Source organism: Varanus komodoensis, unplaced genomic scaffold (genome assembly GCF_004798865.1).
Source record: "Varanus komodoensis strain SLA01 unplaced genomic scaffold, ASM479886v1 scaffold46_3, whole genome shotgun sequence".
Classification (NCBI taxonomy): domain Eukaryota; kingdom Metazoa; phylum Chordata; class Lepidosauria; order Squamata; family Varanidae; genus Varanus; species Varanus komodoensis.
In genome coordinates this window covers 1,594,795-1,619,887 of record NW_025336044.1, presented here as the reverse complement: position 1 = coordinate 1,619,887, position 25,093 = coordinate 1,594,795, and the positions used below count along the sequence as shown (strand labels likewise).

The window sequence follows — 25,093 nt, the reverse complement described above, 5'->3', positions numbered from 1 at the left end:
CAATCTCAGTTGGGATAGAGTCACAGGAAGGAAATATATAGAAATTCATTGGTAACGCATCATAGGAGGCATTCCAGACACCTTGCTAGGCTGCAGCTTAAGCCAACAAGTCTTTCAGATTAGTCCTATCTCTGCAAACAAAAGAGGCCAACCCCAGTTTCAAAGAGGAATGGGGAAAGGCATGCCAAAGGTACAGGAAGCAGTCCCCCTCCCCACAGGCCTTGCAGCTCCCCAGCTCAAACCAAGCAGCACAAAACAACTGCAAAATTAGCCTCCCAGCACAGTTCGAGGAAGCACCTTGCGTGAGGAACGGGGCTTCCCCTTCTAGCGCCAGGCTGCTATGAGCAGCCTCTAGTGCTGTGGGCAGCCTTGGTGGGGGAAGCAACTCTAGCAATTTCACCCACGCGGCGCTGCCCTGCTGGGTACCCAGTCAACCGAAGATCGGCCAGGTGATCAGCAACACCTCCGGAACTGCAACCCAGGAAGGCGCTGCACACCTTCCTCAGAGGGCGTGTTAAACCAGTTATCTTAAACCACAAAATATTTTCAGTACATTTTCCCCCGGCCTCTGGATGCAGGTACTCTGGTGCACCGTGCCCGAGTATCAGCCAGTGAAGCCAACTTTCCTTCGCCAGCTCCCTGGGGCAGTTGGTTTGTAGTTTCCGCGGTGCCTCGCAAGGCGATTGCAAGCTCAGGGAGAAGCCCAGATCAGCAACCCAGAGACAAGGGGGCAGGGCTTGCTTTCTCCCCTGCAAAAATGAACGATGCTCGCAAAGAGATACTTGCTATTGTCCACTGAATGTGCACCCTGCCTTCCCCGCAATGGGGGTGACGGGGCTCTCTCTCCACACCCCCAGCCTCTGCGGCCAGGCCAGGGACAGCTCCTGCCCCAGCCCCTGGTCCCGCTGCCGGGTCTTCCCGTTGCAACGCATGACCGGGGGCCCTTGCAGCCTTCGCACCGGACGCCGGGGCGCCTCGGAGAAGGGCTGGAGTGCATCAGCCCGGCATCGCTTTCCTTGCAGCAGGGGCGGGGATTTGGAGAACCTCACAGGTGTGAGCAGGTGCAGCAGTCAGGGGTGTGGGTCTGGGACTCGGGCGATCTGGGTTCTAGTCCCCGCTCAGCCATGGAACCAACTGGGTGACTCGGGCCAGTCACTGAATCCCATCCCAGCCTACCTCGCAGGCTTGTTGTTGTGGGGATAAGGCTGAGAGCCGCAGAAAGAGAATGATGTAAGCCAGGTGGGACATAGACGATAAATCCCAATATTACTCCCATAATTCAGCAGAGAGGCAGTTATATGGGCCCTAAGCGGGGGGTTTGTTGCAGGGTTATTCCTGCATTTCAGCATGCTTGTCGTGAGGGAAGGGAGCGGAAGCAACGATGCGATGTGCCCCGATGAAGAGGATCTCCCCTTCCCCCAGAATCCTCACCCCTCCTTATGGCTAAAGTGTATGAAGTGCTGTGAAATTCCACCTGACTCGTTCTTGCTTCAGGTACTCTTTGCCTCCTGGGCACTGAACGGCCCAACCTGAGTCAGCGCTCCAGGTAAGGGTGGAACTCCAGGAAATAAGCAGCTACACCTGGCCCCAGGTACGAGAATGCTGCAGGCACTGGCCTCGTTCCTTTTCCAAGTCTGGGGCCAGGAAACGTCCCAATTTGCCCAAATGTCCATTTCTCGACAAAGCTGCCCTGCCCTCCGCCACATCTCCTACTGTCTTTTAAAAATTGTTTTCACATTTACAGGCTGCTGGATAGCATTCCAAGGGCTCTTAAAGCAGCTAAGATTTAAAAGAGAATCATAAAAGTTAGAAGGGACCTTGGAGGTCATCTAGCTGTCCCGGGATAAGGGCAGGCTCTGCACTGCAGGGGGCACCTTTGCTTAAATGACGCCAGCAAAAGAGAAGCCGCTGCTTCCACCACTGAGCAGCTCTCACGGGTAGGAAATTCCCCCTCATATTTCGCTATTTTATACCCACTTGGCTTTTGCCCTGCCTTCTGCAGCAATCATTATTCTCCATGTTCTGCAGGACAGAAGTATTTTGAGTAAGTAATTATGTCCGCCATTGATCATCTCTTCTCCCAGTTTCACACTGGCCCGTCTAGCCTTTGGAAGTCTGGTGGGTTCCAATAAAAATATTGCTCAACTAGAGTTAATTCATACATTTATTTGTTTGTTTTATACCACCCAATAGCCGAGGCTTTCTGAGTGGTCAACAAAAACATACATACACACATTTAAAACACAACCAAAATAGCAATTGCAATTGAATCAGCAGAGAAGCATGGTAGCAATACAAAATAAAATGCAATTTTAAAAATAAAGTTAAATTGTTAAAATAGTGGGAAAATAAAAAGGTCTTCACCAGGTGCCAAAAAGAATACAGAGTAGGATCACTTTTTAAAAATAATGAGCTAACGCAGAGAGCTTTGTTTTTACACCTCTTTCTAGTTTATGGAAGGAAACCCTATCATCCCCTAAACTGTACCCTCCCCTACTCCAAAAAAAAGGCCAAAAAAAAAAAAAAGGAAACGTTTTTCAGGGTTCTAATTTTCATTATTCCTTTTCGCTGCTGCCCAATGCAGAATTCAGGTCTGGTGTTTCCAAGCTGTGACAATCAGCCCCACAGTGAGTACCTATAATTTGGAAGGAAACCCTGTGAACAAGGCCTTTGCGGAGGAAAAAGGCTGCCTGGGTGTAACCAACCAAGAAGAAGGGTGGGAATGGAAGGAATCAGCAAAAAACCCCTCCCATCAAATGATTAAAATGGGTTCTTGTTGTGTGGTCAGTCTCATTCCAGTTCACCCTGCCTAAAGAAAAAGCAAAGAGGATTTTATACTGAAACAAAGAATATAATTCTGCACTAACCCTAGGAATGTGATGGGGACCATTGTTTTTTTTAAAAAAAGATAAATGCCCCTTCACATCTGCCCTCCCCGTGATATTCCGTGCTAGATGCCAAACTTTTCTTCGGTCAAATGCATTTAAGCAAAAAGCAAAGATTAAAAGGTGATGCTAACTCAGTAAAAATTTCTTAAGTCCAAAACCAAAGTGAAGAAGAGCAAGAAATACAATTTTTTAAAACATTTTTAAATGTTTTCTAAAACTTCACACCTTGTTTGGTAGTAGCTTGACTTAATGCATCACCTTCTTTCTTGAGTTTTTCAGTATATGGATTAAGGCTTTGGCCCTTTAGAAGCAAACACCACACTTCAGCAAGAGGCCTTTCTTCCTTCCCCCCCCAAGCATAAGGACTTTGAAGCTGTTCCCTTGAGCAACACACTTGAGCCATGCCTTGAAAGTGTCACTTCCCAAGTGTGAACAGGCTCTCCCCCTCCCACCTGCCTCCAAAACAGCAGAGGCAGAATTGCGTAACCACGTGCCCAAGCAAATATACCTAGAAGGCAGCAGATCTCTTGGGAAAAAAATCTGTGCAACGTCAGAGGAGCTCCAGAGTGAGTGCATGTAAGGGCTGGGATCCATACACATTACCTGTGCCACACGGGTGGAATCACGTTCTTGCAAACTCTCCTACGTTAAAGCAAACTCACACACAAAACTCTTTGTGCCCCACATCAAGAGCTAGATAAGAACCTTTCCCTCTTCCAAGCAGATCAAAATGACAGTCCCATTGTTTGGTCTGGAACTTGTAAAGGAGCAGAAAAAAGTAAGATTTAAATCAGATTACGCTTTGTGTTACCTTTATTTCATGAGCGCTTTTCTGAAGTATGAGGGTGTTGCATGGAATTTTTAGTTGTCACCTGTCATGGGGAGGGCAAAGAAGAAATGCAAGCTGCCCTGATGGTGGAGGAGCGGCAGGCGCATAGCGGGAACAGTGGGTCTCCAGCCCCAAATCTGGTTACTCCAGTGCTTGCCAGGAATGCTGGGATCTGAACAGCCTTTTTGTCTGAAGACACACAGGGACGCACCTTCAATTGCCACACAGGGATAATTTTCGAGGAGGAAAATACACCCAAAAGAAAATCTCCCCTTGTGTGGCAATACACATTAGGGGAAAAAACGGTTTTCCATTGGTTTGTTGAAGCATTTGTTTTATTTAGGATTCTTTGGATGAGAAATGAATTGGCTTTGCCTCATGTAAAGTTTAAATACTTCCTAGTAATTGCATAGCTCAGGATAGGTTTGCATTTTTCTACTCTCAAAGGTTTCACACAGTTTGATCCGTTGGCTTTTCTCATTCCAACTGTGAATTGTCCACAAAGAACAACCGTCTTGTTGTCTTATTAAAAAAATCAGCTCTATAAAAGTGTTTTTCACCTTTCCAGAAAACAAAAACCAAGTTTGCAAAACACTAGAGTCACAGGAATCAATAATTTTTAAAAGTTACTAACAATGTAGCATACTCCGATCAGTTGTATTCCAGTTACCTGTAAGACTGTCTATAGTTCAATTAGCTGATGGATATAATACCTAGTGTTAAAAGTTACCTAGAGCAAGGTAATTTGATTCCTCCTTCAGAAAATCAGCCAGTATTTGGACTAATGCCATTTTAACAGGAACTTGCTTCCGGGAACAATGGACAAACAAAAATGAGGTCACCTGTAAATTGCACCTATCATTCTGGCTAAGTCAGAAAAGCCAGGGTGAAGAAACCGGCCTGATAGCATTCCAAATCTCTTACATCTTAACTCGTTTACATTTGCCCTACTGGAGACCTAAAAGCCAGCTTGTGTAAGCGTTCAACAGTTATGGGAATACCACTGTACAAGGAAATTGCTCACCAGCAACCACATAATTCTTATTTTTGGTTCAAATGCTTCAAATTGCTAAATTAGAGTGAGGACCTACCCTGGGACCAGACTTGAACCCCAGAACCTATTTGCAAGCAAACTCTGAGAAAAAGCATTTCTCATGGGCAGAATATATTTCCTCCAGCACTCCTACAAAATTGAAAGGGTGAGCCTCCAAGGACAAGGTGGCGCTATTTTCAGGCAGGCATAGTTGAAGAGAACTTAATATTTAATTCCATCTAATTGCAAAACAGTTAAGTAATCGCTTGTAAATGGTGTTTTATCTGAATTGCGGCACAATCGTCCAGCTGCCTGAAATGGCAGGACTGGCAGCCTAGCCTTTCTACCAGTGGAGCCGAGTCTGAAATGCCACAGTTCGATGTCTTCTTAAAAAGGAAAACGGAAGCCTGCGGGAGAGAACACCAGCCTACTGCGTAAAGGGTTTGACTTCCTTTTGTTGAATTGCAGCCAAACACTAAACACAAACAAACAAAAGAGCATCCCTGTAGGTTAAAGCACTGTTGCCGAAAATAAAGTGATTCTGTTAAGTCGACAAAACCATCATAATTCTTCGGAAAACTGGAGGCAACAGAGGCTGTGGGACTGAGATCACAAACAGCTTCTGCCCCGTGAAGGCACGGGGCGCATGGCAGGCAGCGCAGCCTCGCCCAACCCGGCGCTGTCCAGATGCCAGCCCGGCCCGGGACCGCCATGTGCGGCCGGTGGATGCTGCGCGTCGCGGGGCAAGGCACCTGGAAGGCGCCAGACCGCTCCGAGGCGTCCCGCGTCTCTCTCTCCCATTCGCCGGAAACGGCGCTGGGGAAGGGCAGCTTCCAGCGAGCCGCGGGGAGGGGGGCGTGCGTCGTGCCAGCGCAGCCGCTGAAGCCTGGCGCACCCCCGGCGCACCGTCCACACGTGGCCCGATGCGAGGGCGAGCGCCTCCCGCAGCCAGACAAAGAGCGAGGGCGCGAGCCCCGCGCGGCTCTCCAGGAGCGGCGGGGCAGGGCAGGGCGCGCGGCGCCCCCCCCAGCGCGCTCCCGAGCCGAGCCGGCACGGCGCCGCCCCTTCCAAGAGGGCTGCGGGCGCGGGGGCGCGCCTGCCGGCCGACGTCACGGAGGCGGGGCTGCGGCTGCCGGAGCCTGACCCGCCCGCCGCCGAGCCAGCCGAGCAGCGCGCATGTCCAGCCCGGGGGCCTTTGAACTCCCCACCAGCAACTTCCTGCTGCAGTTTTTTTTTAAGGGTGCACAGTGCAATGCAGTACATGGCTGTCAGCTCTGCGGCACAAAGGAACAGCCATTTTGCGACAGTCCGGACGTGCGAGCCTGGGGCTCGCCGCTGGGGCTCTCCCCCGCCCAGCGCGCTCCTCTGCTCCAAATAAGCCCCTGCCGAGCGCACCGCAGCGCAGGAGACGCGAGAGGGTCTCGCCGCCTGCTCCTCTCCCCCGTCCCCTGTATTGTCTCCAGCGAAAATCCTCCTGCACGCCAGTGTGGCTACATAAAATGGCTGCCACGAAGCGAATGGTGCTTGTTACGCGACGCCTGCAACGTGCAACTCCACACGTAGCCACTTAATGAGAAAGCACTCGGAAAAAGCCCCAGCTTGCAAGCATGAGCAGACCCCGCTCCCTCCCCGCCGGAGAAAACGCTGCTTCTAACGCTAAGCTCTTTGTCTAGCCCTTCAGGCTTTGCTGCAGGAAGAGAGAGATGGGCAGGCAGAACTGTGTCGTGTTCCGAAGAGCACAAAGGCAACCTCACGCAGCCACTCGCCCCGTGAAAAAGCGCCACGCTGCACGGCATCCTCACGCAGCCATTTGCTGCACCAGTGCCCCGATCCTGTACAGTTTATCCAGAACACGTTCCACTGATTACAGTCGGAGCTCCTTCCACGTAAAAGCCTATCCCAGCCATGCTTATGGAGAAGCAAGTCCCACTGAGTTCAAAACAATGTCTGAGTATCCCTCTTTTTAAGACTGGGCTGAAAACACAAGTGGAATGGCAGTCCTGGGTTACTTCTTGGGCATCACAACTCTCCACCCCTGCAGTTTACAGGAATATAAAAGCTCTTGAAGATGCCCCAACCACCTGAAACAGGAGGCATATACATATTTAATATATGTATTATATACATAATACAGAAAATATGTATTTATTTAAGATGCAAAAGTGCATGTTGTGAGAGCTTTTTGGTGGTAGCACCCAGTTCTAGAACTCCCATGCCAGAAAGAATCTCTTGGCAGCCTTCCTGCTGGCTTTTACTCAGCAGGTGCAATCTTTGCATTTCAAAGAGCTTTTCATTAACATAGCAAGCCTCAGTTTGTTTACTTGCATGTCCAGCTGAGTTCAACGGAACTTACCCCTTCATAGCAAGCACAATTGGATCTCTGAACTTTCAGCTCTTGTTTTTTAACATTGTGTGTGTTACCTTTTTTTACAAAAATTATTTTGTAAACTATTCAGAGCACTTTGCTATGGAGTGGTACAGAATTTAAGGAATTAACTGGGGAGGTGTTTAAGAAATCTTACAGTTTCACTGAAGACCTGGTGCAAAACACCAATTAGGTTGTGTTTAGAAAAAGATGAACCACAGTGTACATTCCATCTTTATCATAACATGTTTGCTGCACAATAACAAACAGCTCTTTCATGGTCATGGGTAGATATTGGGGGTAAGGTTGCCCAACCAGGTGCCCTTCAGATGTAATTCCCATAACTGCTCACCAAGGCCATGCTGGTCAAATCCACTTGGGGCTCAGAAACAGCTTAGCCCAAAACATCAGAAGAGCATCCAATAGGAGAAATCTGGTCTGGATTTAGGATATATTAGGCTGCAGGTGAATTAAGACATTTACAACTATGAAAAGCTTTCATGGTTAAAAAAAAAACAAGGAAACATGTGACTTCTGTAACATGCAACAATTTGGGTAATGCTAAGTTGTATCTGAGTAGGAACAGGAAGCATTCTCCAGGAAGTCAGTGTTTGGGGGATTTTAGCCCCTCTGGTATATCAATACTGAAGGAAGGGAGAACAAATGAAAGGGCGAATCCTTTCCTAAAGATGTGGAGCAAAAGTTAATGCAACACTTCCCGGAAGAACAGGATGTGCTTTTCAAACATTTCCCAGAAGGAGCCTGTATTCTCTGCACAATGGATTCTTATACTCTCAACCACAGGCCACACTTGAGGAGAAAAAACTTGGGATAGTCTTTTTGGGATGAGCAGTAGAAGAAAGGATTTTTTCTACTAGCCATCCTATAAGGTATAGAAGCATCAATCACACACATCTGTTATGTAGATCTTGTCCCAGCAGCACACACACACACACACACACTTCCAATCAAAAGATGACTTGATGTCATGGGTGGATTACGTGGTCCCACACCCCCAAGTCTCATTCAGAAAGGAAGTTCCAAGTGTGATATGCACACACAAGTTTCAGTCAGCCTTCCTAAGTGTAATGTCCCCAGACACGCCTCGGAAATCTTACCCAAAGATGGAAGGGAACTTTTCACACTAAAACAACTTTTGCTGCTCAGAAAAGCAAGCCTCAAAAAAAGAAAAAAATACACAGCATGTAGATGTACTTTCCCAGAGTACATGTGGATTGCGCATTGCCAATAGTAAATATAAAGATATATAAATATGGTCTGATGAAAAGGAGTATTTTTAATGTAGGTTTTAAAGTACTGCTTGATGCTGAACATACTTTTGTTACCAAGAAAGCAAAAGTGCATCTGTGGAGCTTATGCAAATAATATACCCAAGGGGCAAAAATGTTAGAGGGCTCAACTTATCTTACTCCTCAATCACTCAGCTGCAGAGTTTATTAGCTTGGTCTTCTTCACACTGCCAAAACCCTTTGTTCCATGTATCACACTGATTAAAAAACACATTGCATTTATTTCTGTCATCAGAAAGCATTCGCTTTTTCAGTTTCAGTTTTCACCAAGTCAGTAATTTCAGCCTTTAGAATTGCATTTTCAGAGTAGTGTATAACCGAAAATTTAGCTATTTAAATGAGATCCAAGCTTTCATATATCTTTGTGTGGAAACTAAATAGATTTTTCCATCATCAGAAACTGCAGTTAAATCAGTTCAAATTTCCAATTAAATTATGCCCACTTCCACTGAAATATTTTGAATCTCTCACCCTTGAAATTTCTTAAAAACATTTAACATACTTTAGGAAACACTCTTACACCTCCAAGGATTTTTCCTATAGGCTATACATTCAAATCCAAGCATACGTAATGGAGTAAAATCTGGGCATCATACGGTATCAGTCATACAATTGTAACAAGGAACAGGTCTGAATACATGAGTTTGAATATTATAAATATTCAAAAGCTGAAAAAATTAACAACAAAAATGTAAGTAATATGTTGTTGAAAACTGTATTAGATTCCTCAGGGGCTCCCTTTTCATTTTCTATAGCATTAAAGTGAAAAGAGTCACAAACAAATTAAAAATCATATATTGTTTTATTTTGCTTGCCACCCATTATCCTCCAAAGGAAGGATACATAAATCCCAAAACAAAGTGCATATCGAGTTAAAAACAATAGCAAAGATGCCAAGAGAGCCCATTCAGTATCTTAGTTATTTCTCTTTTAATCATGGAAGCAAAAGCAATGAGAGTGAAAGCATGGTTAAAGTGTATCAAAATATCTTAAAATACCTAAACAGTACCACATATCTATAAAAACAAATTGAATATCAAAGCAAGGGGTGTCAACCGAGCACACACTTTCTGTTTTTTATTTTAAAATCTATGCTTTTTCATTCATAGAACTTTCTGTAGTTTTATTTACAATACCATCAGGCTTCTCTCTGGCCTTCAGGTGAAGTTTAGACTTCATAAATTCTCCAAAGGAAAAAAAAAATCCCTTGTATGTAAAATGGTGCAATGCACCAACAGCTACACAAGGCAAGGTCATTTTTCACAGCACAAAACCCCTCAAAACCACAAAATTTACCCACTGAAACTTGCATAATATACAAGAAAGGGTGGCATCTGTACAAAGGTGCTTTACCTTTTAACTATGGCATGCGGCCTTTAAGGCACGCCACAACTTCCAGAAAATTGCTACCAAAAAAATTAGGGTGTGGCATATTAGCAATCTCAAGGTCATTCCTTATGAGAAGAATCAAAAGCATTAAAATAGGTATTTTGCTTCTGTATCAAGAGTAAGGCAGGACTGTCAAAAGGTAAGCAGTGTGATCAGGTTAATAAAAAAATAATAAAAGTTGATAGAGCATACCTCGATGCATTGCTGTGGACAGAACCCTCCTCTCCTTGGCTTTTGTCCGTATTTCTCATCATCTTTTAATTCTTAAATATTAAGGTAAAGGTAGAGGGATGGCTGGTTTGCTTTGAAGTCCTGTGCCCGGGTATTTACTGTCAAAAGTTGAAAGAGAGATAAGGTCCCAGTTTAAGCCTTTGGCTTTCAACACTAAGAACAAAAAGTCCTGACGCTGCAATGATATTTGTTACAATAATGCAGAAGGCTCATCAGCACGGGAAAAACGGAGAATATTTACACTTTCTTTAAAAAAAAAAACCACACACACACACCAGGGTACACAGCCCTGGGGAGCATGCTACAAAGTTTCCTGAAGTAACCCTGGAAGCAAAGTATTCTCGGTATTTTATTGCGTCATTCCAGGGTCGTTCAAATCGGTTGAACGAAATAAATCCAAAGTATTCCAAAAAGGTGGAAAAAACCCTCGAAATGATAGTTAATCATCGCCCACCTACCTGATCCAGGCACCCGCGCCAGGTCCAGCCCGATCTTAGTTTCAGGTCGTGGGAAAACATGAGCTCCAAAATCTTTCAAAGGCAAGCCCAACGGAGAAAAGGCCGTTTTTCTTTCGAGAAAATTTCATAAATACGCGTTTAATCCCAACCGATCTGCATTCGTTTAATCGCCGGAGGCGACCATGAGAGCCAAAAAGAAAGAAGAAGATCCGGAGGAGACGCTCATTAGGACAGCGCACAAAAATGGAGGTACACCATGGCTTCCAAGCTGGGAAAAACAACGACCTGGGCTGCCTCCACGGCTGCTTCTTTCCAACCAGGCGAGGAAAAAGAGCCCCCAAAAGCTGCCTTTCTGCCCGAAAAACGCTCGATCCCCTCCACGCCAGCCCTCGCGGGAGGCCAGGGGCCGCCAGAGCCCCCTGAGGATGCCCAAAAGTTGGGCAAAGTTACGCAAAAGTGGCGGAGGGGGGAAAAAAGGCAGGGAGACTCAGCGCGCTCTCCAAGGCACAGCCGCCATCTAGAGCTTTCTTCCCAGCTCTGAGCTCAGCCTTTGATTGACACTCTCTACATTTACCCCACAACTCAGGTGATGTACCATAGACCCACCCCTTCATTTCCACCCAAAAAAAGAGAGGGAGCCTCCATCTGAAGGGAGCTCACCCCCCATCACTAGCATCTCCAACCAACTCCCATCTGGAGAGGGGGCAAACTTAACCCCATCTGGTTCAGGCACCCTTTCCAAGCCAAGGGAGAGATTATTGGTTGCTTTTGTAGGAGAGGATTGGCTTAGAATTCTGTCCTTGGGCTAAAATTACTTCCTCCCTGGACAGGAAGTTGTGGTATAGTAAGCCATTTTGAAGGAGTTTAAGAGGGACTTGTGCACACTGGGGTACAATCTGTAGTCTACAGGGCTTGGCAAGGACCCCCAAAGGGTAGCTTTGGAAGAAATGAGGTACTCCAAAATTTATGCTGGGCAATGTGAGATAAATGACTGTAAGCCATCCTCCTTAGAAAAGTAATCCCAATGGAGATTTAAAAAGATGGTGAATTAACCTCTCCAACTCAATGGCGCCTCCCTAGTGGTTCTGTCGGGAAGGAGCAAAACGGTATCGCTCACATTTCAACTCAACATCATTAGTTGAATGCTGGAAAATAATACTAGACCAATTAATTTTCTTGCAGGCCATTTCTTTAAAGGATCTGTATTTTAGCCACACTCCAGTCCCAAAAGTCTTCTGCACATCATTGATCAAGGATTAACAAAACCATCTGCAAATTCTAAGATGAAGGTAACAGCACAGTTCCTTGTCCATTAACCACCTTCACACTCATCCAAGTATTGGATATGTACCATACCATGACTTTTGACAATTTGTCAAGAGCCATGGCCTACAACCACATAGCAGAAGGTCCCAACAAGTTCAGGTTCCAGCACAAAAATCAATAAGCAGTTGTCATTTCCCCCATATCGTTTCAGTCCATAGTCCTTACTACATTTTTGAAGTGACCAATTTGAGGATTTGGCTTGAGAATCCTACAGTGGTGGCAAGATATTCTTGCAAATAGGCCCTTTGTCTCCCAACTCATTAATGCATTTGGGCAAATGTTAGTTGCACTACAGATAGGAGTATCTCAACCTGAATTAAATATCCAAAGAATGCTACTAGCCTGAATCTCAGATGTGATGTCTGCTAAGCATCACCATTTAAGCAAACTATACTGGGTCAGGATACACATTAAGAAAGGAGAAATGGGCAATCTTTGCAACATTTCAAAACCATGATCATTATTAGCACTATCAATAAAAGTCACCATTCAAAGTTATGTCATTTTTCATCTATTTTGCCCTCAGATCTTCAACCCCAAAGGTATGCATCAATTATGATTATTTGGTTGCAGGAACAATAGGTCATTAGTAATGCAATACAATCAAGGTTAGCTTTAATGGTGTTATGTAGGCAATCAGAAGTGGGTTCAACCCAATATGTTCAACCAACTAGCGTTCATAACATGGACAATACAGTAGGACCATAATGACATCTGTATAAACATTGATACATTTAAAACTACCGGGAGGAAGTCAAGCATTAAAGGTGTTCAGAAAAAGACCACCAGTTTTTAGGTATGTGTAGATCCAACCCTAGGTTTCTCACAGAAGTCTCCAGGCCACACAGTGTGTGGTCACTGAGCACACCACTAAATCTGTACCATTCAAAGAGTTGTATTGATTTGCATTCTTTTGCAGATGTCCAACATCATTTAACCTAGATCAACCAGATATATAACTAAATCAGGCATTAGAGGATTCAAGCTTTTGCAACTGAACAGAAAACACAGCAAGTAAAATCCCAACCAAGAATATAACCCTACTGAGAACTTAAGGCAACTAAAGAGCCATTGAGAACCAGTACTTGAAGCATCATTTTGCAGAATTTTAAATTCCCTCAGTAAAATAAAGCATTTCTCATCAAAACTACCACTACCAGTGGCAGAAGAAATTGAATACATTAAGACTTGTTCAGCCTGAAAGACGACAAACAAGAATAAAAATGTAAAAAAAACACTTTTATTTAACTTTTAAAATAGCATTGCACTTCTGTCATATAAAATGGGCACAAACATATGTATACATCCTGGTTTGGAAATTTAGCCAATCCATTCCATCCCTCCACTTCCAAATGAGTTCTTGTACGAGATACTGGAATTATTTAATAAAAAAAAACATTGATCACACAGTCATTAGCCCAAATCTTCTCTGGTTTAGAAAACACCGTAGTCCATGCTAAAGTGTCCCTGTCTTGGATGGACATAATCAGCAATCATGCATTAGTTCATTTCCTCAACCTCTCAATCAGTAGAACTGCCATCTTGATTTGGAACTCGTGGTCTCCCTTTCAGATTCTTCCTTTGTCTGGTCTCTTTATAAAAAAATTAAAAGAAAAATGCTGTTGGAATACAGGTAATTTTATCCTTAAATTAAGCAACCAACATTCAACTGTCATATGTGGACACATTTTCAACATATGTTTAAAAAGACTAAAACACTGTAAAAACTGGTAATGTTAGTAATTCAGTTTCTATCCATTGCTTTTCAGGATTACTACTGGGAAGGGGAATGTATGCCTCTATTGAATACAAAAATTGACATTTGAACCACTAGCTCACTGGTAAGAAATGGAAGATGATAGCTCTTGACACAAGTTTTCTGACCACATTTCACTATTAAAATCATGTAAAGATATAATAGTTCCATTTCCAAGTCCTTTAAATATCTATTAAAAACCATTCTTTTTTGTGTGAAATTTTAATTGATTTCATACTGTTTTGTGGTATAGCAGGAGAATCTTTCCCTTCCAAAAACTCTTGTGAGTTTAGGGGGACTCCAAAGCTAATGAACTGTAAGTTATATATGCAGCAAAAGGGGAAATCACAAAATGTGACAAATGGTCTGGACAAATACATGCAACAAAATGGAGGTTTCAAAGCGTGACAAAATATACATGGAACAGCAAGCAGAACAGTACAAGGAGTATATTGTCCTGCTCCTAAAGTCTTATGGATCCAATTAAAAGCTGAGGAAAGGTGGTGACCATGCAAATATACCAGAAGATATAACTGGTTATATACAAAGCTTAAGCTATGACTACACAAGAATGCCTGAGAGAAAAACAGGTTCCCATATTTTATTTGGATCAGCAATTGTCAGCAATACTGACTATTTACATAAGCAATTACTGGGGTAACAAGTGCTCCTCTCCCATTTACTTCTCTTGAAGTATGCCTCAACACTTGAAATGCACTTTTATTCAGGGTGAATTCTATGTGGATAGCCAATCACAAACAACTGGTTAAGATGGCTTTGCTGTGCTTTCATCTTTGCCTGCCCAGTTGCCAACTGTACCTATCTATTCCAAAGGGTGTGACCCACAGTCCCAAGGGGCAACGTATAATGCAGCAACTCCCAGCATGCTGTCACTGTGGGCCATGTAACAATAATTTGAGTCTTTCAGATTTGCCAATCCAGGAGAAGGTCTGGAATGCACTCAGGCACCATCTTGAAATTCCAAATTCAAGGCAACTTCAAACCTAAGCTAATTTAGTGAAGAAGCTGGCACATAATGTTCTTCTCACAAAGAGTTTATCAAAACATATTTATCAACTTCACAAATATGTAGGGATAATTAGTCCATGGAAGGTCAAGGAGTTTCTTACTTCCAGTTTAACATGCAAATCCAGCTGCAATTTAGGATACAACATGGAAACATTCAAGGTTAACAAGTGAAGAACTCAACAGTGAAAGTGGCTAAGACTAGAACTGAAGAATTCCAACTGACTGTTCAGCTGAGAATGTACTGTTTTGAGAGAGGGTTTCAGCTCTGGATTGACCACACAAAAACCATTTTATTTAGGTACATCTACCATCACATGGTGCTACAGAAGCCAAAGGATTAACTAAGCAAGGTCACAGCCACAGTTGTTATGGTGCACCACAAGAAATTTTGGTAAGGCTATTCCAGAAGTAGTTTATGAGAAATTTGGAGCTACTGTCTTCAAGATGTGGGTTTGGAACCCAAGTTCTCCTGGAGCACGAAAATTAGCCAAATGTAAATCCAGCCAAGTCATCCTCAAGCATTTAGTTAGGGCAAAATTAAAGGAACCATTTGGTGCTCAAAGAGAAGGGAAGGGCATATGCAGACTTGAAAAGGCTACCAAAAGGCTTTTGAAGTTGAACATTTGTTTGAAAGCCATCCATTTGGTTATTCTAAAGACTAAGCAACATATTCAAGGGTTCTGGCAAAAACAAAACAAACCCAACCCATAACACAAAAACCACCAAGGTTAAGCTTATATTGATACATCTACTAACACTCTTTATATTACTTACAGCCCTATCTATACTGGAATTTACTCTGATCTTTTCCCTGTGCATGATGCATCACAGGAGTAAACTCCATTCTGCTGCCTTCAATCAAGAGCATACTTGTATCAGGAATGGATGGAACAATATTAGAAGCCCACTCTAACGACCTGGATTTTAAAATTTAAGACTGACATCCACAGTCTACATTCTATGATATTCACTACAGAGATACAGGACATATATATTGCATCAAGCATACAATTTGACTAAAATTTAGAGCAAAAGGATGTGGCAAATATGTTGACATCTTCACATAAGTATTACAACTCCTAAATGCTTAAAGTATCCCATTTCAGTCTGGTGCACAGTTATAATATTGCACGTAGGCTGAGGTTGAAATCCCCACTCAGTTAATGTACTAAACAAGGTTATTGTGAAGATGTGGAGTGAGAGCATAAACCACCTTGAGCAGAGGAGGAAGAACAAGATAAAAATGTACGAATTCTTCCAAAGATAAAATGCTTCCGATCAAAGGCCACAAGTTTGGTTCTAAAGATTACATACTGGGCAGAATATTTCCTTAAGTAGCAATCTATATTTGAACAAAAGATTCCCAGTTCTCAAAACTGCTGTCATTAATTTATGATTGCAGTCCTTTGCATACTTAACCTTGAGTAACTAGGCAGGAATAACTTATGAGTAAACATGCACAGGATTCCACTATGTCTTTTATTATCATCATACTAACCAGTTAGTTCATGTTTGCTATTTTGTTTATTGGATTTATAAGCCACACCCAATAGTCTCTCACAGGACTCTTTCGGCTGTGTTATTATTATTCTTAATTCATTTGCAAGTTAGAGGGTAAAGTCAGGTTCACATGGAAAAATACTCCACACATAGCAACAAAATGTTTAGTTAAACAGCGAGCAAACTGATTTAGATATCATTAGACAGTTTTTCAATCATTTTAAACTGGTATCAGACATGTCAACTTTCTTCTGAGGTAATCAGAAGTATTGTTTTGTTCTATTTCAGTCCAATGCTTAACACTTCAAAGAAAAGTTTGAATCCTGTCAAACATTAACTTCAGAATCCAAATTCTATATTGCTCCTTTTTTAAAGTACCATGCAACAGGAATACCTGAAAACATACATATTGAAAAATCATTCCATTCTGGATTAGACAATGTAGCTGAGTTTACCATACAACCTATTTCTTGTTAAGTCAACAAGATTAAGGTAAAAAATGTACTTTGTTGTTATGGCCTTAAATTGTGTATATGTAAACTGGTGCTGTACATAAAGAAATATGGTATTACTTAAGATAGTATCGAAGAAGTAGGTCAATAGAGTATTTTGAAGCTTAAGACTCAAGCCTCTGATTAAAATCTCAGCCCAACAATGTAAGCTGAAAGCAGTCTTAGGCTGCCATGATATGTCCTATACCTGGTTGTGTAGCTTACTGAGCTAATGTCTGCAAGTCACTTTGGGCATTTGCGTGACTTATAAAACAAGGCATCATTTTGAATTGCTCAGCTACATTTGGTGCAGCCACACCTGGAATACTGTGCACAGTTCTGCTCACGGCACCTAAAAAGGGATATTATAGAACTGGAAAAAATGTAGAAGGGAGAAACCAAAATAAACAGAGCTGGAGCAATTTCTCTATGATGAAACTGTACAAGAACTGGTATTTAGCCAAGAAAAAGGGCATCAGAAAAGTGCACCAAACTATACTCTAAGTAGACAAAGTAGATAGGGAGTTACTTTTCTCCCTCTTTTACAATACTAGAACCTGAGCTTATCCCATGAAGCTGAATGATGGGAGATTCAGGACAGATCACAGGGAACCATTTTTTCACATAGCACCTAATTAAACAATGAGATTTGCTATGACAAGATGGAGTAATGGCCAGCAACCTGGGTAGCTTTGAAAGGGTATGAAATGGTATTAATGGCAGATCAGATCATCAGTTACTATGATGATGACAATGCATTTATATCCCACCTTTTTCCCTCTTATGAGGAACCCAAGGCAGCAGACACGGCTCAATTTCATCCTCACAACAACCCTGTAAGGTAGGTTAGGCTGAAAATGAATGATTGGCCCAAAGTAACCCAGTGAGCTTCAGGGCCAAGTGGGGACTAGAACCTGGATCTTCCAGGCTCCAGTCCAACACTCTCACCATCACACTACACTGGCTCTCAGCTGCTATTAGTCATGACAACTGTGTACTAGCTATCGGAGGTTGCGTGTCTATGCATGCCAGCTGCTGAAGAAGGCAGGCGGAAAGGGGCTTCTGCACACATGACTGACTTGCAGGTTTCCCACAGGCAGTTGGGTGGCCGCCATGTGAACAGCAGGCGGGACTAGAGGGTCCTGCATCTGATCCAGCATGGCGCCTTGTGTTCTTACGTTTCATTTCTAACGCTAAAAAATACTGGTATTTTCAATTGCTTCAATTATGATTAAACTTGTGAAGTTGGCAGCTATTTGAAAGATGGCATTAGGAACTCTACTAAGGATTTTACATTTAATAGTTGGAAGATATTTTTTTTAAAAAGCAAGATTTCTCTATGAAAAGTTTGAGTGCTACAAAAGAACTGAAAATACAAAGCACCAAATTCAGCATAAATAAAACATACCTGAACCAATCATCATGTTCTCTTCAAGCTCTATATGAATCTTTCCAGAAATCAGAGCCTGATGCAAACCTTTAAGAAAACATAAGTGTCAAACAAGGGGCATTCAACATAGACAAGAAACAGCTGCAGCGATGAGCACATTCAACACCAGAATAGCAACTAGTTCAGCATGATACTACTGATACTACTAACAAGAATCCTTTCAGAATCAAAGCTATTTCACATTTGCTCAAGCTACACAAACCCAAGAAATTGGAAAGTATGGATGATGCCTTCATTGACGTGTCCTGTGAAGGTCCATGATGTGGTGCTACGTCACAAATGGCTCCTACTTACAATTTACCTTCTATGCACTCAACTCTTTGAATTTTCAGGCCCCAATTTAGATAGGAAAGATGCCTTGGCCCAGCAAAGAAGCTTCACACTGTTCTGGTCCCATATTGCCCTAGGAAGCACCTGAGCCTTATATTAAGAAACCTGCCTGTGAGTTGGCACAAGCCAGTCTGTTCCTGATGTCAGAAACGGGCAGGGTGAGTTAAACAGGGAGCAAACGCTTTGAACAGTAACACTAGATGCTTCATAAGGCATTACAAGACCACGACAATGGAGCATCTTTGCTGTTCCAGGCACTCTGCCTTCCCATCTGGCTTGGGACCTGAAAAGTATGGGTGCACAGGAAAATTAACTGCAAGTAAGCACAAATTTCTGATACTGCACACTGCCATTACTGATCACAGAGTACATCAATTAAGGCATCAGCCTCAGCTTCCAATTCCTTGAGTTTTTATCGCCTAAAGCCTACACGAAATAGCCTTTAATCTAATATTGGCTTTAATCTAATATTTAATCTAATCTATCATTAAATTTTACTGGATTTTGAAAAGTTTGTAAATACAGTGCTGGCAATTCTATTGTCTCAACATACCCAAACCTGCTTCCTTGGAAGTTTACCAATTGCTTGGTAATCATAACATTTCAAGAAGCAGGATTATAAAATCTAAGGAATTTCCACATATAAAGGAGTTGCGCTATGCAAATAGCTGTCGTCCATGTGAAGAACCAATGATCAGGACAAGGCAGAGGGGTCAAGTTAGCAAGCTCATCTTCACTTCCCTTCCTTGGGTATATGACTTATACACAATGAGTATAACCCAGGACTAGATTCTCAATACTATCTGGATGAGTATACACAAACTGCGAGCATAGATTCACTGTAACATGTAAATGCTATCCTAGCATGAGACATTATCTTTGCATGTCCTTTTCTCACCACAGAAAAAGCAGGAATTGGGACACTTCTGCATTTGCTGTCAATTCCTTGATTCTTCTGCTACCACTACCTGCTCACTCCAACCACACCCATCCTGAGTTTTCAGTGTGTCCTACTGCATGTTACTTTAAAGATAAAGCAATGTTTGTTTGGAGCATTGTTTTACTCAAAAGCAAGCTCACAGCACTAAGTATAGAGCCAAACCCTCATCAGACAGCAGCTGATTTTAACTTTTTGCCTGATCCTTGACATTGTCATTACAAGTACTTGCTTTTGGGCAATGTAAACTCGAGCTAGAGTAGAACTACAGCAACAATGAGAACACTGTCTCCCTACCACAATGTTACAGTTCTAACTCAGGGAATAACATGTAGTCTGACCTTGTGAGGTCACATTCCATAACTAAAAGTACAGGCATTATATGTATGTAAGTGAACTGTTTTTCTCAAGACATTGAAGACTGAAAGCAGTCTACCTTCAGAGAAAAACTGAGAATGCCCAACCTAACTCAACCAGCATTGGCTGTTATGGCCTTTCATCAGATAAAAGAGATTAACCTTTGAACCACTACCCTGAATGTCAACAAACCAATAAAGGGTGCACTCCCTGGACAAGTCCAGACAGCATACATCAGTATTTTTCACCAGTATGTGAAAGAAATGTATGACAGGCTTTGAGTCAAAGTACAAATGTGTCAATTTCCAGCACCCTTGCAAAATGGTAGATCTCATGAATGCCAAGTATGAAGTAATCAAAACACAGCTGTCATTTTTTAAGCAGTAGAATGTTGAGGCTTATATTGGCAGAAGCTTTTCTGAGACTCACCTAAGAGTAACTATTTTTTAATTACAGATAGATCTTCTCAAAAATTGTATGTGGGGCACTTATTAGACTGCAACACTATTTTTATAGTGTTCATTCATCTAGCCTTCTCGGAACCTACAACTGGTATTTAGAGTTCCCCATCTATTTCTTCTCAGTATTAAGATTCCTTAGGTCTCCCATCCCACTGATATATGCAAAATCACTTTCTGAATTTGCAACCTGATCCAAAACCTATTTATCTGGAAATAAAGCCCACTTACTGATGGCTGACTTTCTTAAACACATTTGATTGCCGTCTTAAGATTGTAACCCCAAGCCACTTAAGAGATATATTTGAAGACTTCTTCAAAGTAGGTACTTTAATAAAATATTTAGTTAAAAGGGAAACTTAAAAAACCACACTCCATTTACAGTTTTAACAGGATTTGGTGTTTTACTATTTAGTCTAAGGAAAATTATACATAATGGACAACTATGCTCAGAAACTGAAAAGCAGCTGTTCAAACAAGTTTGAAGCCATTCTATCTTTAACTAAAAATCAGTTAGGCACCAATTTAAATATAATCAAATTGCAATCAGTTTGAACAGAATTTTGTCTTTTACTCTTATTAGGTAACAATATACACAATGCACAAGCAGGCTTAAAACTGTAAAACAGTCAAACAAGTTCAAACTCATTCTTACCTTAAAAAAGCATTCTGCACAGCCCTTGAAAGCCACTACATATGGAAGTGGTAAACATTTGCAGAATACCTGAACAAAGAAAAATGTATTTAGATTTATTTTAAAGGTTTTTCATAATTTACAGAGACTCTACAGTTGTAGCAAACTATTTAAAAACATTGTTCAACAGATACTGAAAGCATAATAGTTTTGTTCATTGCAGCTTATTTTCACCAGCTCCCAAGGAAAAAAACATGTCTGAGGTATAATTATGCATGTTTCTCTCAAAATCAATGTGTGAGCTAGTTAAATCAGAAGGCAAAATCAAATATGGTTTAGCCTTCATATTTATTCTCAAGATCATTCCTGCTATCTGAAGAAAACACTTTTCTAAAATTTCTACGCTCTACATGAAGGCACAAATCACACCATTTTAACTGAAATGCCATCAATTATTCTTCAGTGTCTGGTTCTGAGACTTTGAAGGTTTCACCTTCACCACTCCCCTGAAGTAAATGAATTCTACTACCTCCATATTTACACCTGATTTCTGTCCTATTTTCTTGCATTGCTGTAAAAAATCTTTATGTAACTTGGTCACCGTTAACTTTATTCCCAACAGCACCACCAAGTACTACAAATTGCCAGTAATTAAAAACACACACACACAATTTTAAATCCATAGGCATAGTTTTAAGGGACCACCGGCTACTACTGAATACCAATTCTTAAAAAAACAAAAAAACAAACACATAAGATATAAGGTGGAATTTGCCACAACACATCTCTTGATTCCCTAACTGAAACCAGTAAGCACCCAATAGTTTTTTAAAAATTTGCAAACATGCTAAAATATTGCAAATAAATGCTCCATGCTACAATGTTTTCCCTGGTAAACGCCTTATTTCAGTCAAGGTTTAACACATCCTAAATGTTACCACCATGGTAAACAAAAAAATCTAGAAAATTGACAAACTGGCAAGCACATAAGTTGAACAAAGTAACACTGCAGTTCTTCCAAACACTAATGTCAAATTTTAAAGTATAACTTCCAAAGAGAAGGCATTTGAAGACTTCATGCATCCAAAGAAAATAATGGCTAAATATTCTGTTTACGCTTTTACTATAAAAGGAAAGGGATTTTATAACTAACTCCAGTAATAAAATGACAGAAAATTCAAGCTTATGAAAGATCTGGATAATGACACTTAAAGAAAAATGCCTTTTGCAATTTTACACAGCGAATTTATTATATTTATTGCTCTGCATTCCTTTTTACTAAACCACGCTTTCCACGGATCACAGATTCCAATTTTAACATTGAAGTTTACTCAGCTATACATTTGACACCAGCAAAAGATTCCTGCATTTAAGTGAGATCATTTTAATCATCGCAAGCACAAAACATAAAAACAATTTTTACGTATCCTATGAACCAAGAAAATTAACAGCCTTTTCTGAAGCCTGTTAGCAATTCTTAGTTTAAAGAGAGTTAAAAGGCAACACCCCACCTATGAAAAACAAGTTTTAAATTTGAGAGATAGAGACAGACATGGCGTCTTTTGTTCCTACAAAAATAGATGAGTTGTTTCTTTTTTTTATTTTCAGCAGCAAGGGAGATCTATCACCCTTTAAAGTATTTACGAGTTTGTGGTAGAAATATACGGAGTCATAATGCACCTTTCACTTCCCTCCCACAAATATTTTTGGAGGGGTGTTGTCTCAATTTGCTGCAGCCCCCCATCTTGTCAAGCCCCACACAAATGCTGCATCAGAGTAACAAATTGTCCTCAAAGATACCTACCATTGGCAACCTCTTTAAGCAAATAATTTACAGGAACCCCCATAGATACTTTTCAGTCTGCATTGGAGTGAAGTTTATAAGGCTTTTGTGCTGGGGGAAATGCAACCCCCCCCCCCCCTTTCTGCTGCAGAAAACGGGGGGGGGGGTGGATAAAGAAGGGTGAAGAGAACTCTGCAGCTCCAATGGCGGCTTTGCTTTGACACCAACCTTTTATTTCAGGTTCTGCACCGAAGCCCAGGATTCCTTCCCTGGAACCCCTCCCCGAATTGAAGAACTACTCCAATTTGAGAAAAAAGGGTATTTTAACGGGCACTTCAACTACCGCAGACAGAAAGCACAGACAGACGAAAAAGAGCAGAGACTTTCCCAGCCTTGATTTTCTGGTTCTGCTCCCACCCCAGAAGCCCCTCCTTGGTACCCCCATTTGATTTAGGCACGGGCACTCAAACGGGGAGCTTGGAAACTTCCCAAGCGAGGCAGGTAAAGTGAGGGAGGAATAGGAAACTTCTCCTCGTCTCCTGTCCAGAATCAACCCCCGTTCTGATCCGACACCCCCAATTCCAGCTGGACAACCACCCCGAAATAGGGAACGGGGTACGGGTCCCTTCCCACGTTCACCAAGCAAAGCCCAGGTCGAGGCGGCTGCTGGAGGGCTTCCTTCTCTTCGCCGACCTCGGGATCCACTCCCGCGTCGGCAAGCCCCCAAGGCGGGCACCCCCCTTCGAGCCGCGGGGGACCCCCTGGAAACGGAGGACACGAGCCTGGGGTCCTCTCCTGGGGCGAAAAGAGCCGTGCAGATCGTCCTTCTCCAGCCGGAGCCCGTCTCCCCACCCGCCTCTCCCGGGCGGCTTCAAGGACATATTGTTTTCCTTCTCAAGGACAAAGAGACAATGGCGGCCGAGGGCGGAGGGAACATGGAGGGCGAGGGACGGGAGATACTCACCATCCTCAGCGGAGAGGCGAGGGGAGCGGCTCAGGCACGCCGAGCGGGGGCCGCCACGCCGGCGCTTCCCGCGGCCGCCCCTGCAAGGCAGCCGCGCGGCGAGCCGAGCCAGCCCGGCCGCCGCCTCAGCTGCCTCTTGGGGGTTCCATCGCCGTCGATCCGCCCCGCGCCTCCGTGCGAGGCGGGACGGACCTCCCCACCCCTCGCGAGCCGGGGTGGGCCCCGGCCGGAGCCCCCCGAGCCGCGGGCCGTCGCGGGCCAGGGAAGGGCGAGGGCAGCGCAGCGCCCGCGGAAGGAGGGCAGCGGCAGCAGCCGACCGCAGCTGCTGCCTCCCCGGCCATCTTGCGCCGTGTGTGTGTGAGGGAAGGGAAGCCCGTGCCCGTCTTCACCGTCTCTCAGCGAAGCCTTCCTCTCCTCCCCTCCCCCATCCGCGCCCCTACCCAGCGCCACAAAATGGCCGCCTGGCTCCCTCGGCCACTGCTGCGGCAGGCGGGGGAGGGGAGCGAAGCGGAGCGGAGGGGGCGGGCCGGGGGCGGTGCCCCAGCCCCGCACCCCTCGCGCTCTCCGACTGCGCATGCGCGAGGCGCCGCGCCTCGATTGGCTGCCCGCTTTCTCCGGAAAGCTATTGGCGGCAGCCCGGCTTTCGCCCGACGCGCGGCTGCGGACGGTGATTGGTTCGTTCCCTCCACCACCCCCCGCTTCCTCTCCCCTCCCCCTCCCCCCGCCGTCTTGTAGTCTTGCCCTCCAACGGCCGCTTGCAGGTTCAAAAACAGAACCAGACCCTGAAAACAAGCGAGCCAACTGCATAGAGCGCGATGACGCGAATCCTCGCCCGCCCCCTCCCCTGCCCGCGGATGTCGCGGCTTCTGATTGGCTGGGGTAGGGTTACTCGCGGTCCCTCTTCCCGCTTTGCCTCGCCCCCCCCCCGCCGAGGATGAAACGGGCGGGAGAGGGGATGCTGCGCGCGCCCCAGGAGGCGCGGCCCCGCGAGAGCCGCGCGACCCCGTTGGGGGTTCGCGGTCGTGATAAAAGCAGAACAAAACAAGGCAGCAAACACGCATTCGTCGGAATGCCCTTTCCCAACGCGGGTTCTCGTCCCGCTCGGCCGTGGGGGGCGCTGGGCCCGCTGCAGACCCTCTTAGCACGGCCTACCGCGCAGGGGTGTTGTGGGGAGCCGATTGCGAGCCAAAGAGGAGAAGGCTGTAAGCCGCCTGCAGTTCGTGGTAGGAAAAGCGAATCAAAAACCCGCATCGGTTATTGAATGTATTCCAGGCAGGTCACGCAATTCATTCCCTCCTCACAACAACCCTGCGAGGTAGGCTGGGCCGAGCCTGCAACTGGCCAGCAGCACTTGCGGGGCGACATAGCCTAGCGGGCACTCGAACCCAGCGCTACCGGAGTTCTCATCGCGGCCTAACCACTACCCCAAACTGCTTCTCCGCTGCATGGCCTACCCGGGGCAGCCCCTTTGACAGCGCCCTGGCACCAGGTCCCAATGGCCCTCTGCGTGGTTCAAGGGGATTGCCCACCCAGGCTGCTTCCCCTTTATGGGGTTTTCCTACACTGCAGGGTTTG

General features: G+C 44.0%; 1 protein-coding gene and 1 long non-coding RNA gene across 11 annotated transcripts in view; both read right to left on the bottom strand.

Annotated features, from left to right (window-relative positions):
- CHD2 (chromodomain helicase DNA binding protein 2) overlaps positions 1-11,168 on the bottom strand; it is an 80,982-nt gene extending 69,814 nt beyond the window's left edge. For 3 of the 7 annotated variants that reach the window (XR_006416171.1, XM_044445076.1, XM_044445078.1), the window contains exons 1-2: positions 10,504-11,168; positions 10,007-10,143 (exon numbers count right to left, since the gene is read on the bottom strand). Coding sequence is in view for 6 of the 7 variants with exons in the window: in XM_044445076.1 (XP_044301011.1) it covers positions 10,007-10,068 (62 nt within the window). In the remaining variant the exon portion in view is untranslated. The remainder of the gene's footprint in view (positions 1-10,006; positions 10,144-10,503) is intronic. The other 4 variants (XM_044445072.1, XM_044445074.1, XM_044445075.1 and 1 more) reach the window with 2 other exon arrangements.
- Positions 11,169-13,053: 1,885 nt separating this feature from the next.
- LOC123030825 lies at positions 13,054-23,973 on the bottom strand. Of its 4 annotated transcripts, none has more exons than XR_006416172.1 (4): positions 23,519-23,973; positions 20,793-20,861; positions 18,014-18,082; positions 13,054-13,421 (listed from the first exon to the last, which is right to left on the bottom strand). It is a non-coding gene; the product is annotated as an uncharacterized LOC123030825 (long non-coding RNA). The 4 variants fall into 4 exon arrangements; XR_006416175.1 differs by lacking the exon at positions 23,519-23,973 and adding an exon at positions 23,194-23,470; XR_006416174.1 differs by lacking the exon at positions 23,519-23,973 and adding an exon at positions 22,783-23,187.
- Positions 23,974-25,093: the final 1,120 nt, after the last annotated feature.